The sequence below is a fragment of the Oryctolagus cuniculus genome, chromosome 6, assembly GCF_964237555.1.
Source record: "Oryctolagus cuniculus chromosome 6, mOryCun1.1, whole genome shotgun sequence".
In the NCBI taxonomy this organism is placed as follows: domain Eukaryota; kingdom Metazoa; phylum Chordata; class Mammalia; order Lagomorpha; family Leporidae; genus Oryctolagus; species Oryctolagus cuniculus.
This window is the reverse complement of record NC_091437.1, coordinates 3982605-3995159: the sequence shown is the minus strand read 5'-3', so window position 1 is coordinate 3995159 and position 12555 is coordinate 3982605. Positions and strand designations below refer to the sequence as shown.

Sequence of the window (12555 nt, the reverse complement as noted above, 5' to 3'; positions counted from 1 at the left end):
GTGATCCAGCTCCCTGCTAATGGACTAGGAGAAGCAGTGGAAGATGGCCCAAGAGTTTAGGCCCCTGCCATCCACATGGGAGACCCAGATGAGACTCCTGGCTCCTAGCTTTGGTCTGGCCCAGCCCTGGCAATTGTGGCCATTTGGGGAGTGAACCAGCTGATGGAAGATCTCTCTCTGTCTCTAACTCTGGCTTTCAAATAAATAAAATCTTAAAAAAAAAACAAAACGTTGGCACCTCCTTTCTCTGAGATAAAGGTACTTTGATGAGCACTGTAGGAGCTGCAGTGAAGGCCGGTTTTAGGGGCAGCTGCTCTGAACTTTCCCTGTGGCAGTCCTGGGTCCGAGGAAAGTTTGCGTGCGTTTGTTCCGGCTGAGAGCCACAGTGACAGCGAGGTTTCTGGAGCAGGGTACTGACGGGCATCAGTTTTCTGGGCAAAATTGTGGAAAAGTTTGCTCTGAGCTGGAGCCACACAATGAATTTCATATTCTAATTTAGAACCTCAAGGGTTTGAAATTGTATCCTGGTCTTCATGGTGATTGTAGGTTAGAAATGCATGAACATAGAAGATTTTTCAGCCTGAAGAAGTGATTATACAGATTTAAAGGAGCCTGCCAAGGGATGCTGGCGAATCTGTGATTGTCATTGACACATGCTCCACTTTTAAGCACTCAAGAAGGTGAAAACAAATGGCTCAGTGAGTCGTGAAAAAAATGCATTGACATCACCTGGAAAACAGTTCCAGAATGCGTAATTCGAATGCAGTGACATGTTCCCTCAAGTTAAAATCCACTGAGTGTCTTGACCATAAACATTGATTGTCTTTTATTTAAAGGAAGATTGCATCTGCACAGATGTCACATTAGATTCTGCCAGTTGTCTTTATGTAAATGAGCTGAAAGATGGACAGACATGTGGACCAGTGATGCAAGGCTCTTCTTATCCTCTGAGCTCTGAGGCTAAAGCATTTCCCACCCCCTTCACCCCAGGAGGATGTTGAGGCCTCAGCTCCGATGTGCTGTGATAGACCCACAGTAGTAGAAACCAAGTATCCTGGATGGGAGAATTGGTTGTGACACTCCCCAGGTGCACTGCTCATGTTGTAAGGTCTTTCTTGTCACTTCAATCTAAGTTAGAAATTCATCACAGAAGCTGGAAAAACCATGGTATAGCCAAACCTAAGAAATACTGAATTGCTTAAGGAAAAAAAATGATAATATGATAGTTTTCCCTTTTTTTTAAGATTTATTTATTATTTATTTGAAAGGCAAAGTTACAGAGGCAGAGAGAGGGAGAGGTCTTTCATCCAATGGTTCGCTACCCAAATGGCCGTGACGGCCAGCTGGACCAATCCAAATCCAAGAGCCAGGAGCTTCTTCCAGGTTTACCACATGGGTGCAGGGGCCCAAGGACTTGACCCATCTTCTACTGCTTTCCCAGGCCATAGCAGAGAGCTGGATCAGAAGTGGAGCAGCTGGGACTGGAACCGGTGCTCATATGTGATGCCAACACTGCTGGGGGTGGCGTTACCCACTAAGCACAGCCCCAGCCCCTAATTTTACCTTTTAATCTCTGGTCACAATTGGAGAACCAGGGACCTCCTGTGAGTGCCCTAGAAGACTCCCCATCTATTCTAGCCACGGGGCCAGTGTAGTCCAGAGTCAGATACTGCAGTTGCTCAGTTCAGTGGAGCTGAATTCAAGCCCCATCAGATCTCTGAGGTGAGAAAGTAAACACTGATAGTCAAAGAAGAAACGGTGAGAATTGGGATGGGGCAGGGAGAGACAGCACTCGCAAGCAGGGCTGGTTTCTGGTGAGAGCCCCTGCTGGCACCTTAACCTTGGACACGCAGTTTCCCCAGCTGGGAGGAGCACCCGTCTGTGATTTCAGCTGTGCAGTCTGGCATCGTGATTTGGCAGCCGGAGCCGACTAAAGCACCTTTCTGGAAAATCACCAGTGACTTCTTTTTTTTTTTTTTACTTTTATTTAATGAATATAAATTTCCAAAGTACAGCTTATGGATTACAATGGCTTCCCCCCCACAACTTCCCTCCCACCCGCAACCCTCCCCTTTACTGCTCCCTCTCCCCTTCCATTCACTTTGATTCATTTTCAATTCTCTTTATATACAGAAGATCGGTTTAGCATACATTAAGTAAAGATTTCAACAGTTTGCTCCCACACAGAAACACAAAGTGAAAAATACTGTTTGAGTACTAGTTATAACATTCAATCACAATGTATAGCACATTAAGGACAGAGATCCTACATGAGGAGTAAGTGCACAGTGACTCCTGTTGTTGACTTAACAAATTGACACTCTTGTTTATGGCGTCAGTAATCACCCTAGGCTCTAGTCATGAGTTGCCAAGGCTATGGAAGCCTTTTGAGTTCACTGACTAATCATATTTAGACAAGGTTGTAGTCAAAGTGGAAGTTCTCTCCTCCCTTCAGAGAAAGGTACCTCCTTCTTTGACCTGTTCTTTCCACTGGGATCTCACTCGCGGAGATCTTTCATTTAGGTTTTTTTTTTTTTTTTTTTTTGCCAGAGTGTCTTCTTGACTGAAATGTCCCATGACTTTTTCTCGTTCCTTGTTGGTCCTCTTCTACAGCATTTGACTCTGAGTCCCCTCTCCTTCCTGACATATACTTAAACCTCTGGACCCTGTAGGCCCAAGATCTTTTCCTCTTTCACTGAGATCCATCCTGTCTAAGGCTCTGGTCCTTGTACCTCTCACCTTGAATGACAGCAGCCCCCAATCTCCAGGGCTCCTGCCTCTGAGATCTCACCATGGGCATTCGGCCCTCCCACCTTCTCCTCTGCAAAACAGTGCCCGTTGAGGACAGAGCTGATGCCCAGAGTCTCCGTCTCACAGAACGTCTCTGGCCTCCAGGATCTCAGGTCTGCATCGTGACTTGGATCTCCCCCTTGATCTTCAGGCCCACACCCTCACCTGTGTGCTGCGTCTGAAACGTAGTCTAGCCAAAACCGTTTTATCTCCCAGCACATGGTGTTCTGATTAGTTTATGGATGTACTGGAGTGAAAATGTTTCTCTCTCCCTGTCTCAGGAAGTTTTTGAATGGGAGTCTTACTTCAGCTCTCATGTGGACAAGGATTATATCCAGAGAAGAGCATCTCAAAATCCCGTTTGTAACTTTGTCTCCAGAAGATTCCTAGATGAGTGTGGCGTAGCAAAGAGGAGGTAGACTTGAAGCAAAAATAAGAAGTGTGCTCATCACTTATTTCCTGCACTAGACTCTTTTTTTTTCAATTTTAATTTTTTTAACTTTTATTTAATAAATATAAATCTCCAAAGTACAGCTTTTAGATTACAGTGGCTTCCCCCCGCCATAATTTCCCTCCCACCTGCAACCCTCCCATCTCCTGCTCCCTCTCCCATTCCATTCACATCAAGATTCATTTTCAATTATCTTTATATACAGAAGATCAATTTAGTATATATTAAATAAAGATTTCAACAGTTTACACCCACACAGAAACACAAAGTGTAAAGTACTGTTTGAGTACTAGTTATAGCATTAATTCACATAGAACTCATTAAGGACAGAGATCCTACATGGGGAGTAAGTGCACAGTGACTCCTGTTGTTGATTTAACAATTGACACTCTTACTTATTGTCACTCCCCGTCTTCGTGGAGGAACGACACAGGACCCTGCGTTGTTCTTTTGTGTGCTCGGCCCTCCCCAGGTTTGCTGCTAGTTCTTCCCGGGTTGGCTACCGACCCTTCCACCTCCGTGGAAGGGCGGTACCTCCTGCCACTCTCCCCACTTCCGCGGGGGAGCGGCACACCGCCGGCCGGCTCTCTCGGGGGCTGCTCAGGTGTTCCCTTTAGATGTTCCTGGTGCATGTTGTCTCTCTCCTCCTTTATAATCCTCTTCCACCAATCCCAACTCTGCTACCCACACACCGAGTACGCTGCTCTCTCCAATCAGGAGCAGCTCCTGCAGCTTGTCAAGTTGGTGAGAGGCAGCTGGGTAGAAGCTGTTTACTCCTCTCCCAGCGCCATATTGTGGGAGAGCAGATGCATAGAATAAGTCTTAATTCCAGTAACAGTCTAGTCCGAGTTGCTCCCCACAGTTCCCCCTTTCTTTTTATTTTTGGCGTTGATACGCGCCTGTCTTCGGTGCCCTGCGGCACACACTCTGCTCGCTAGAGTTGCCCACAGGTGCTTACAAGCCCTACCAATCAGGCAAACCGAATCCGGGTCCTCTCTTCGCCATGTTATGAGGAGGTTTTTAGGCGCTGATGCATGCCTGTGTTCGGTGCCCTGCAGCGCATGCTCTGCTCTGCTAGAACTGCCTGCAGGTGCTTACAAGCCCTACCAATCAGGCAAACCAAATCCAAGCCTTCTCATTGCTGTATTGTGGGGAGACTTATTGATGTTGATTCGTGCCTATCTTCGGTGACCTGCAGCTCATACTCTGGTCGAGCTGCCTGCTGGTGCTTATCGCCTAATCAGGTAGACTGAATCCAAGCCCTCTCATTGCCGTGTTGTGGGGAGGCCTTATTTTTCTCTATTTCTCTATCTCTGGGCATTCCTATTTCTCTTATTTTACTTCTATCTGCCAGCATTCCTATTTCTCTCATTTTACTTCTAAACTTCTGTTTCTCTTATCCCCGCGGCTTCCTGGCGCCCGCCCCAAGGCTGCTTCTCAGCACCTCGCCCCGCGGCGGCTTCCCGGCTCTGCGCCGCTTCAGCCCGCGCTTCTCGCATCTGCGCGGCTTCCCGGCTTCGCGCGCACTCCCCGGTCTCTGCGCCCTTCGCGCCCGTACCACGGCCCCCGGCCAGCCCCGCACTTCCTATCTACTCACGCCCCGTGCGCTCTCCCCGCTCGTGCCCCGCGCGCTCTCTCCACGCGGTGGCTCCCGCGAATCACACAGCCTAGCTCACGTTTCCGCTTGTCGGTTTTCAGTTTAAGTTCCCCGGGCTAACCTGACGAAATGCAACCTAGCTTACGTCTCCGCCTTTCGGTTTGGCTTCCCGTCTTTTGCTCCCCCGGCTAATCTGACGGATTCCAACCTGGCTTACGTCTCCGCCTCTGGTTTTAGCTTTTCGCCTTTTGTTCCCCGGGCTGACTTGACGAATTCCAACCTAGCTTACGTCTCCGCCTCAGCCTGCCCCTGCGGCTTCATTTTCCCTAACATTTTTCTCTACCCGGTATGTTTCCTAACTTTTCTTCCAACAATATTCCCCTCTCATTTCTCCTGGCTTCTCCCCACAGTCCGTATCCAAGTCTGTTTGTTCTAGCTTTCACTTTCGCTTTTAATCTCCTAGCTTCCCCGCCATAGTTCGCATCCGAGTCTATGTTTCCTCCAGCTTTCACTTTCGCTTTCAATCCTAACTTCTTCTGGCACTTTTTCTGTCCGGCTTTTCCCTAGGCTCTTTCTAATCTCTCTCCAGTATTTTCCCACTTTTTCCCGTTTCTTCCCTCCTAGGTTTCCTATCCGAGTCACGGCACCATTATGTCGCTCCTAGGCTTCCTATCCAAGTCACGGCACCATTATGTCGCTCCCTCTCTTCGTGGAGGAACGACACAGGACCCTGCGCTGTTCTTTTGTCTGCTCGGCCCTTCCCGGGTTTGCTGCTGGTTCTTCCCGGGTTGGCTACCAACCCTTCCACCTCCGTGGAAGGGCGGTTCCCCCTGCCACTCTACCCACTTCCGCGGGGGAGCGGCACACCGCCGGCCGGCTCTCTCGGGGGCTGCTCAGGTGTTCCTTCAGATAGATGTTCCTGGTGCATGTTGTCTCTCTCCTCCTTTATAATCCTCTTCCACCAATCCCAACTCTGCTACCCACACGCCAAGTACGCTGCTCTCCTCCAATCAGGAGCAGGATCAGCTCCTGCAGGTTACTGGTTGAACTGGAGGCAGCTGTGTAAAAGTTGATTTTACTCCTCTCCCAGTGCCATATTGTGGGAGAGCAGATGCATAGAATAAGTCTTAATTCCAGTAACTTAGTCTAGTCCGAGTTGCTCCCCACAACTTATGACTTCAGTAATCACCCTAGGCTCTAGTCATGAGTTGCCAAGGCTTTGGAAGCCTTTTGAGTTCGCCAGCTCCGATCTTATTTAGACAAGGTCATAGTCAAAGTGGAAGTTCTGTTACTTCTCAGCCTTTTGGCTAAGATCAAGTGTAGTATCCAAGTGGAAGTCCTCTCCTCCCTTCAGAGAAAGGTACCTCCTCCTTTGATGCCTCTTCTTCCTGCTGGGATCTCACTCTGCTGTGGATTTTCTGCACACTGATGCTCTGGTTCCCTCTTGTTTTATTATTCGAACTCTAGAAAAAGCAACTTGGAAGCACTTAACGGATGCTTCTCAGTGAGTGAAGTGACCCCCCCCTCGGGTGCCTGTGAGGTGCCCCTGTTTGTTCCCAAGAGAAACGTCTGAGGACTCGAGACTACCAGGACAGAGGCTCATTAGCAGCGTTTATCCGTTTATCGCAGTTTTTGTTTTTCTTGTTTAAAATGCTCATTTTGTAGAACCTTTTCACATTTTCCTGTTTCTCACACTAGAATTAGCAGCTGATGTTCTTTGGGAGACGTTTTCCCCCTGAGAAATGAGCTGTCACTTGCTAAGAGTCATTGAGTACACAGGGCAGGAAAGTGAATGCAGAGTCGTGTTGAGCGGCTGATGCCGGGTCAGTGGCCGGGCCGGCCCCGCGGTGCCTCCAGGCTCTGCACGGCAGCCGTCAGAGCTCTCCTCCACACCTCGTGTCTGCACAACTGCCTCGGACCAGCCGTGGCGCTGTTACTCACTGTGTCGCTTGTGACGGGCCAGTGCTCCCAAACGATGCAGAAAGCCCTGCATCGGTCTGCTGTGTACCCTGAGTCACAAATTGACCGTCAGCTGCAAAGCCCCCGAGAGAACTCCTGTCACAACCTCCATGCAGGCATGAGAGGCAAGATGAGCAGGATTTGCAGCTTGAGGACGGTTTCTAAGTCAGTGGGAGAAACAGCAGGGCAGACTGAACTTTCTCGTATTCCAGTTCAGTGTAACCTTTCTGTGTGCATAAGCTCTCCTGATCCCCTCACAAGGCAGCTTTCGACCTCTAATTGCTGTTTACCTTTGTGTGTCGGCTTTGTTCTTGAAATACTGACGGTACGACATAAGGAGCGTAAACCAGGGATCGGATGTGCTCAGCGCAGGTCCTCCCCTAAGATCAGTGATACAGGTGCTCTGCACGTCACTCCTTGTCTCTGTCTCTGTCTCTCTCTCAAGATTTATTTATGTATTTGAAAGGTAGAGTTAGAGGGAGAGACAGAGATCTTCCACTGGTTGACTTGCCATTTGACTATAGTGGCCAGAGCTGGTCCTGGCCAAAGCTAAGACCCTGGAACTCCATTGGGTCTCCCACATGTGTGGCAGGAGCTCAGGCATTTGTGCCATTTTTCACTGCTTTGGTATTGTAGGCAGTGGCTTAACCTGCTACACCCCGCCACCTGCCCTACCTCTTTCTCATTTTATCTGTGTACACAAGAGATCCTGGTAGGGGGCCAGTGCTGTGGCATGCAGGTTAAGCCTCTGCCTGTGGCATTGGCATCCCATATGGCCATTGGTTTGAGTCCAGCTGCTCCACTTCCAATCCAACTCCCTGCTAATGTGCCTGGGGAAGCAGTAGAAGATGGCCCAAGTGCTTAGGCCCCTGCATCCACATGGGAGACCTGGAAGAAGCTTCTGGCTTCAGACTGGCCCAGCTCCAGCTGTTGCAGCCATCTGGGGGTTGAGCCAGTGGGTAGAAGACCTCTCTCTCTCTCTCTCTCTCTCTCTCTCTCTGTAACTCTGCCTTGAAAATAAATAAATACATCCTTTAAAAAGAGGGGAAGAGAGATTCTTGTGATATTCACTCCTTCCTCTGAATTCCTAGGCATCCCACATTGTGTTTTCATTTCTGATTATTTGTCCCCCTAGAAAAATTTATTCTCCTTTTGGTCAGAACAGCCCAGTTGACAGGTAGTCCAAGTGCCTCTCCAGCCTCACGTTTCCCTGCGTCCCCTTCAGTTTCCAGCTGCTCTGAATCCCTTGCTCCCCTCTGAGCTGAACACCCTCTCCGCTCCTCTCAGTCATGGCCTGGCTCATCTCCCTTTATGAGATCCTAGCGGCTGCTTGCCTAAAGGCTCACCTCGAGCACTTCTCTTGGGAAGTGCCCCCCGTCGGCACCAGCCCCCTAAGCAGCGTCCTAACTGCTGTGCCACATGCCAACCTCAGGAGCCACATTCTCTCACTCAGAGTTTTGGTCTTCGTCCTTGTCCACCTTCTCCCTCCCTGGTCCACCTCCTTTGCTGGGGAGAGGAAGCATGCTTCTCGAAGGGCCTGGTTTGATCTGTGTGCATGAGGTACAGTTCTGCCAGTATCTTGACCCCAGCACCTCCTCCTTGCACCCTCTCCCAGAAGGAGAACCCCACACTCCAGGACTACAGGCGAGGGTGGGCTGCTGCTGTTCATCAGACCCCTGAGTTGTTCTGCTCCCCCCAGCCACAATGCTGACAGCAGTCTTAGTTCTGTTTTTTTTTTTTTTTTTTTTTTTTTTTTTTTTTTTTTTTTTTTTTGACAGGCAGAGTGGACAGTGAGAGAGAGAGACAGAGAGAAAGGTCTTTCTTTGCCGTTGGTTCACCCTCCAATGGCCGCCACGGCCGGCGCGCTGTGACCGGCGCGCTGTGACCGGCGCACCGCGCTGATCCGAAGGCAGGAGCCAGGAGCCAGGTGCTTTTCCTGGTCTCCCATGGGGTACAGGGCCCAAGCACCTGGGCCATCCTCCACTGCACTCCCTGGCCACAGCAGAGAGCTGGCCTGGAAGAGGGGCAACCGGGACAGAATCCGGTGCCCCAACCGGGACTAGAACTTGGTGTGCCGACGCTGCTAGGCGGAGGATTAGCCTAGTGAGCCGCGGCGCCGGCCCCTTAGTTCTTTTTTACTTTAGAATTTGCGGGAACGAGGAAACCTGATTCTTGGGGAAACTTTTGGAGCAGAAAGCTTCCGGTAGGCCGACACATGAGCTGTGTTGTGTGTGGCAGTGTTGTGCACATTTGGACACAGAAGTGGCCGTTCAGTTTCCCAGGTTGATGGAGCACAGATGTGACTGTCTGCTTAGACTCAAGGGACCCTGGTCCAGCTGGCCTGGGGGAGATGTTTGTTTTCTCTGAGTGCCTAGATGTGTTCTGGGGAGACTGTGACCTGTCGGTGGCGCTGACTCTCCTCTTGTCTCAGGGAGGAGGATGAGTGCTCGGAACTGCGATCAGAACTCAGCCAGAGTCAACACGAGGTCAACGAGGACGCTCGGAGCATGGACCAAGACCAGACCTCCGTCTCCATCCCCGAAAACCAGTCCACCGTGGTCACCGCTGACGTGGGTGAGTCTGCCCACTGTCACCACTGAGCTGGAGTGTGGCTTCTGGAGCATACTAGGAATTTTAGGAACATGAGGAGCCCAAATTAAAATTTAATTATTCAAAGAGTTGGTTGAGTGGGTGATGGCACGTTGATTTCACTGCCTTGCATGCTACTCTGTTGGTCAAAATGGAACTGAAGACCCGAATTAGCTTTCTGTCCTGATGGGAGTTTGATTCGCGCATTCACCCCTGTTTGAGAATTGTGGAAGCAGAGACCCGGTTGGAAAGCGGTGGCAGCGCTGCAAGGTGCAGTCAGGACGGTAGTGGGGGGAGGGTGGCAGGGAGGGGATGGTGGTGACACAAAGAAGTGTGAGGACCCCAGTAGTTTTTAGCGGCTGTTAGGTAAACAGGAGGAGTCCAAAATGGCTCCCGTGTTGCTCCTAAATGACTAAGGGAATTGTCCCTTTAAAAATTTTTTGTTGAGATGGTAAAGAATGTCCTTATGGACACATCTGATAGAGTGTATTTTTTTAAAAGATGTATTTATTTTATTTGGAAGCCAGAGTAGAGAGAGAGGTCTTCCATCCACTGGTTCACTCCCCAGATAGTTGAGATAGCCAGTGCTGGGCCAGGCTGAAGCCAGGAGCCAGGAGTTTCTTCCAGGTCTCCCATGTGGGTAGCAGGGGCCTAAGCACTTGGACCATCTTCCACAGCTTTTACCAGGCTATTAGCAGGGAGCTGGATCAGAAGTGGAGCAGCAAGGATAGGAAGCTGTATCCATGTGGGATGCCAGCATTGCCGACGGCAGCCTTCCCTCTATGCCAGTCCCAATGTAGTATATTCTAAAGTGCATGTCATGACCCACTCTTGAGGCTTGAAATGATCTGAAAAGTAAAGGCAAGTAGGAAAACAACAGAGTGGCAGTATTGTGTCATGAAACTTGTTTGTTTAGTGTATGATGCAGTAAGTTTCCAAATGAAATCTTCTTTGGGTTGCAGTCAAAATGTTGCGGAGTCACTGGGCTACCTGGTTGTGCCTACCGTGGATGTTTGGAGAGCAATTGAGGTTGAGAGTGGAGACTTCGAAGTGACTTGGGTTAGGGTGGCCCCTGTTCATGAAAGGATGTGGAGAGGAAGCAGCCCCATTTCTTAGGGAATGGTGATCACATGTAGAGGGGAGAAGAGAGAGAAGTAAGTTCCACGGAACTTAAACTTAGGTGGGGACAGATTCAAATCAAAATTTTTTTAAGGTTTATTTTTTATTTATTTGAAAGGCAGAGTTTACAGAGAGAGGTAGAGACAGAACTCCTCCATCTGCTGGTTCACTCCCCAAATGGCCACAGTGGCCAGAGCTGGGCTGATCCAAAGCCAGAGCCAGGAGCTTCTTCCTGGTCTCCCACGTGGGTGCAGGGGCCCAAGGACTTGGGCCATCTTCCACTGCTTTCCCAGGCCATAGCAGAGAGCTGGATGAGAACTGGAGCAGTTGGGACTCTAACCGGCGCCCATATGGTATGCTGGCACTGTGGACCAGGGCTTTAACCTGCTGTGCCTCAACACCAGCCCCTCAACTCAAGTATTACACATTTCGGTTTAATTATAAACCTCCATAGGTGCTGTCATCTTGTAGCGTAGTACCTGAGAATATGAAGGGAATCTGATTTCAGCTAGGGTTGCAGGAAGGCTGCCCCTAGGAAGTGACTTGTGAGCAGAGAGCCAGGGGGCCTGGGGACCGTGCAGGCAGAGGAGCTGACTTTGAGTGAGGAGGGAAATGCATTCAAGGACATGGAAGAAGAGCTTCGTGGATGGAGGGCAGAAGTGTGAGAAGAGACTGGGGAGCCAGTGAAGGCCAGACCACACAGGGTTTTGTAGACCGTCTGAGGGAGTCTGGCCTTTGTCCAGAGACCCACAAGGAGCTCCTGAAAGAGTTTAGCGGTCAGGGAGGGAGATGAGCTGCTCAGATGTGCATGTGGAGTGCATCACTTTGTGGTGTAGAAGAATGGGTAGGTCAGGTGTGAGCTGGGGAGGCCGGGAGACCACCACAGACTCACGGGGACTGGGGTGGTGGCGGTAGAGGAGTAGACAAGGATGAAGTTGGCAAGACTGGCTGAACGGTCGGAAGCAGGGTGAAGGTGGAGTGTTTGTGTGGCTGCCCTGAACGGGTCTGGTTTGCAGAGTGGTGGCTGAGGGCTGCTCTCCAGCGTGGAGCACAGGGGAAAGGGCCAGGGGGTTTTGCCTTGACTTTTGTCGGGGTTGGGTGGAGGAACAGGCAGAGCGGGTGTGTCGTGTTTGGGCACGGACTCCAGAATGTTGAGATACCCAGGTGGAGGTGCTTCAGGAGGCAGTAGGGGTTCAGGTAAGAAACAAGTGGAGTGGTGTGGGCTGAAGGAAGCATCTGGGAGGCGTGCAGTAGCTGGAGGTGGCAACAGAAGTAGTGGGAGAGAACGCAGAGAAGGGGAGGAGTGGAGGGAGCCTGCATGAAGCTGTCGGACGCCAGCCCGTCGCCTGTGTTCAGAAAGTCCTTGTAAGAATGCAGCAGTTAGCCAGCCCACTAGCCAGCCAGCCAGAGATGTGGGAGGAGCATGAAGAGAGCGTGTCCTCAGGAGTGGGGCCGCGGAGGCTCCAAACGGGAAGAAGTGGTCAGCCACCTGGACTGCTGCTGAGCCAACGGTGGATTTACCTGTGTCCGAGACCCTTAGAGCCATAGACTGATACCAGCTTAGGCCAGACAGGAATGTGCTGGGGAGACATCACCTGGCCAAGCCCTGTTAGTTGTAACTTAAAGCTCAGGTTAGTTTGGCATCTGCTAAAACTGCCTCCCTCAAAATTAACTGAACCCACATCCCGGGCTCTGTTAGAACACACACAAGCCCTGTGACAGCCCAGCGTCGGGCCAGGGCCCACATGCTGAGTGTGTACCAGCACCATCAGTCACTAACCCTAGCAGCCCCAGGCTTCTAGACACACAAGCCGGACACGTGCAAGCAGCCAAAAAGTTCCCAGTCCGGGCAAAGGGTCAGCCCAAACGTGAGCCTTCCATTGGGTCCCCTCAGATGGTATTTTGTGCAATTAATGAATGATCTCTTTGACACTTCGAACAAGTTTCATATTCAGCAAGTTTGGGAAATGTGGGGACAAACCCACTTACACGGGCATCTCTCCTGTGGGACTTCTCAGGGCTCCCAGCAGAGAGGATGCCTGGAGCCCTG

General features: G+C 50.5%; 1 protein-coding gene across 5 annotated transcripts in view; it reads left to right on the top strand.

Moving 5' to 3' along the window:
• MCC (MCC regulator of WNT signaling pathway) overlaps positions 1-12555 on the top strand; it is a 446323-nt gene that overhangs the window by 359855 nt on the left and 73913 nt on the right. For all 5 annotated transcript variants that reach the window (XM_017337630.3, XM_070076011.1, XM_070076012.1 and 2 more), the window contains one exon: positions 9229-9371. In XM_017337630.3, the coding sequence (XP_017193119.3) occupies positions 9229-9371 (143 nt within the window). The remainder of the gene's footprint in view (positions 1-9228; positions 9372-12555) is intronic.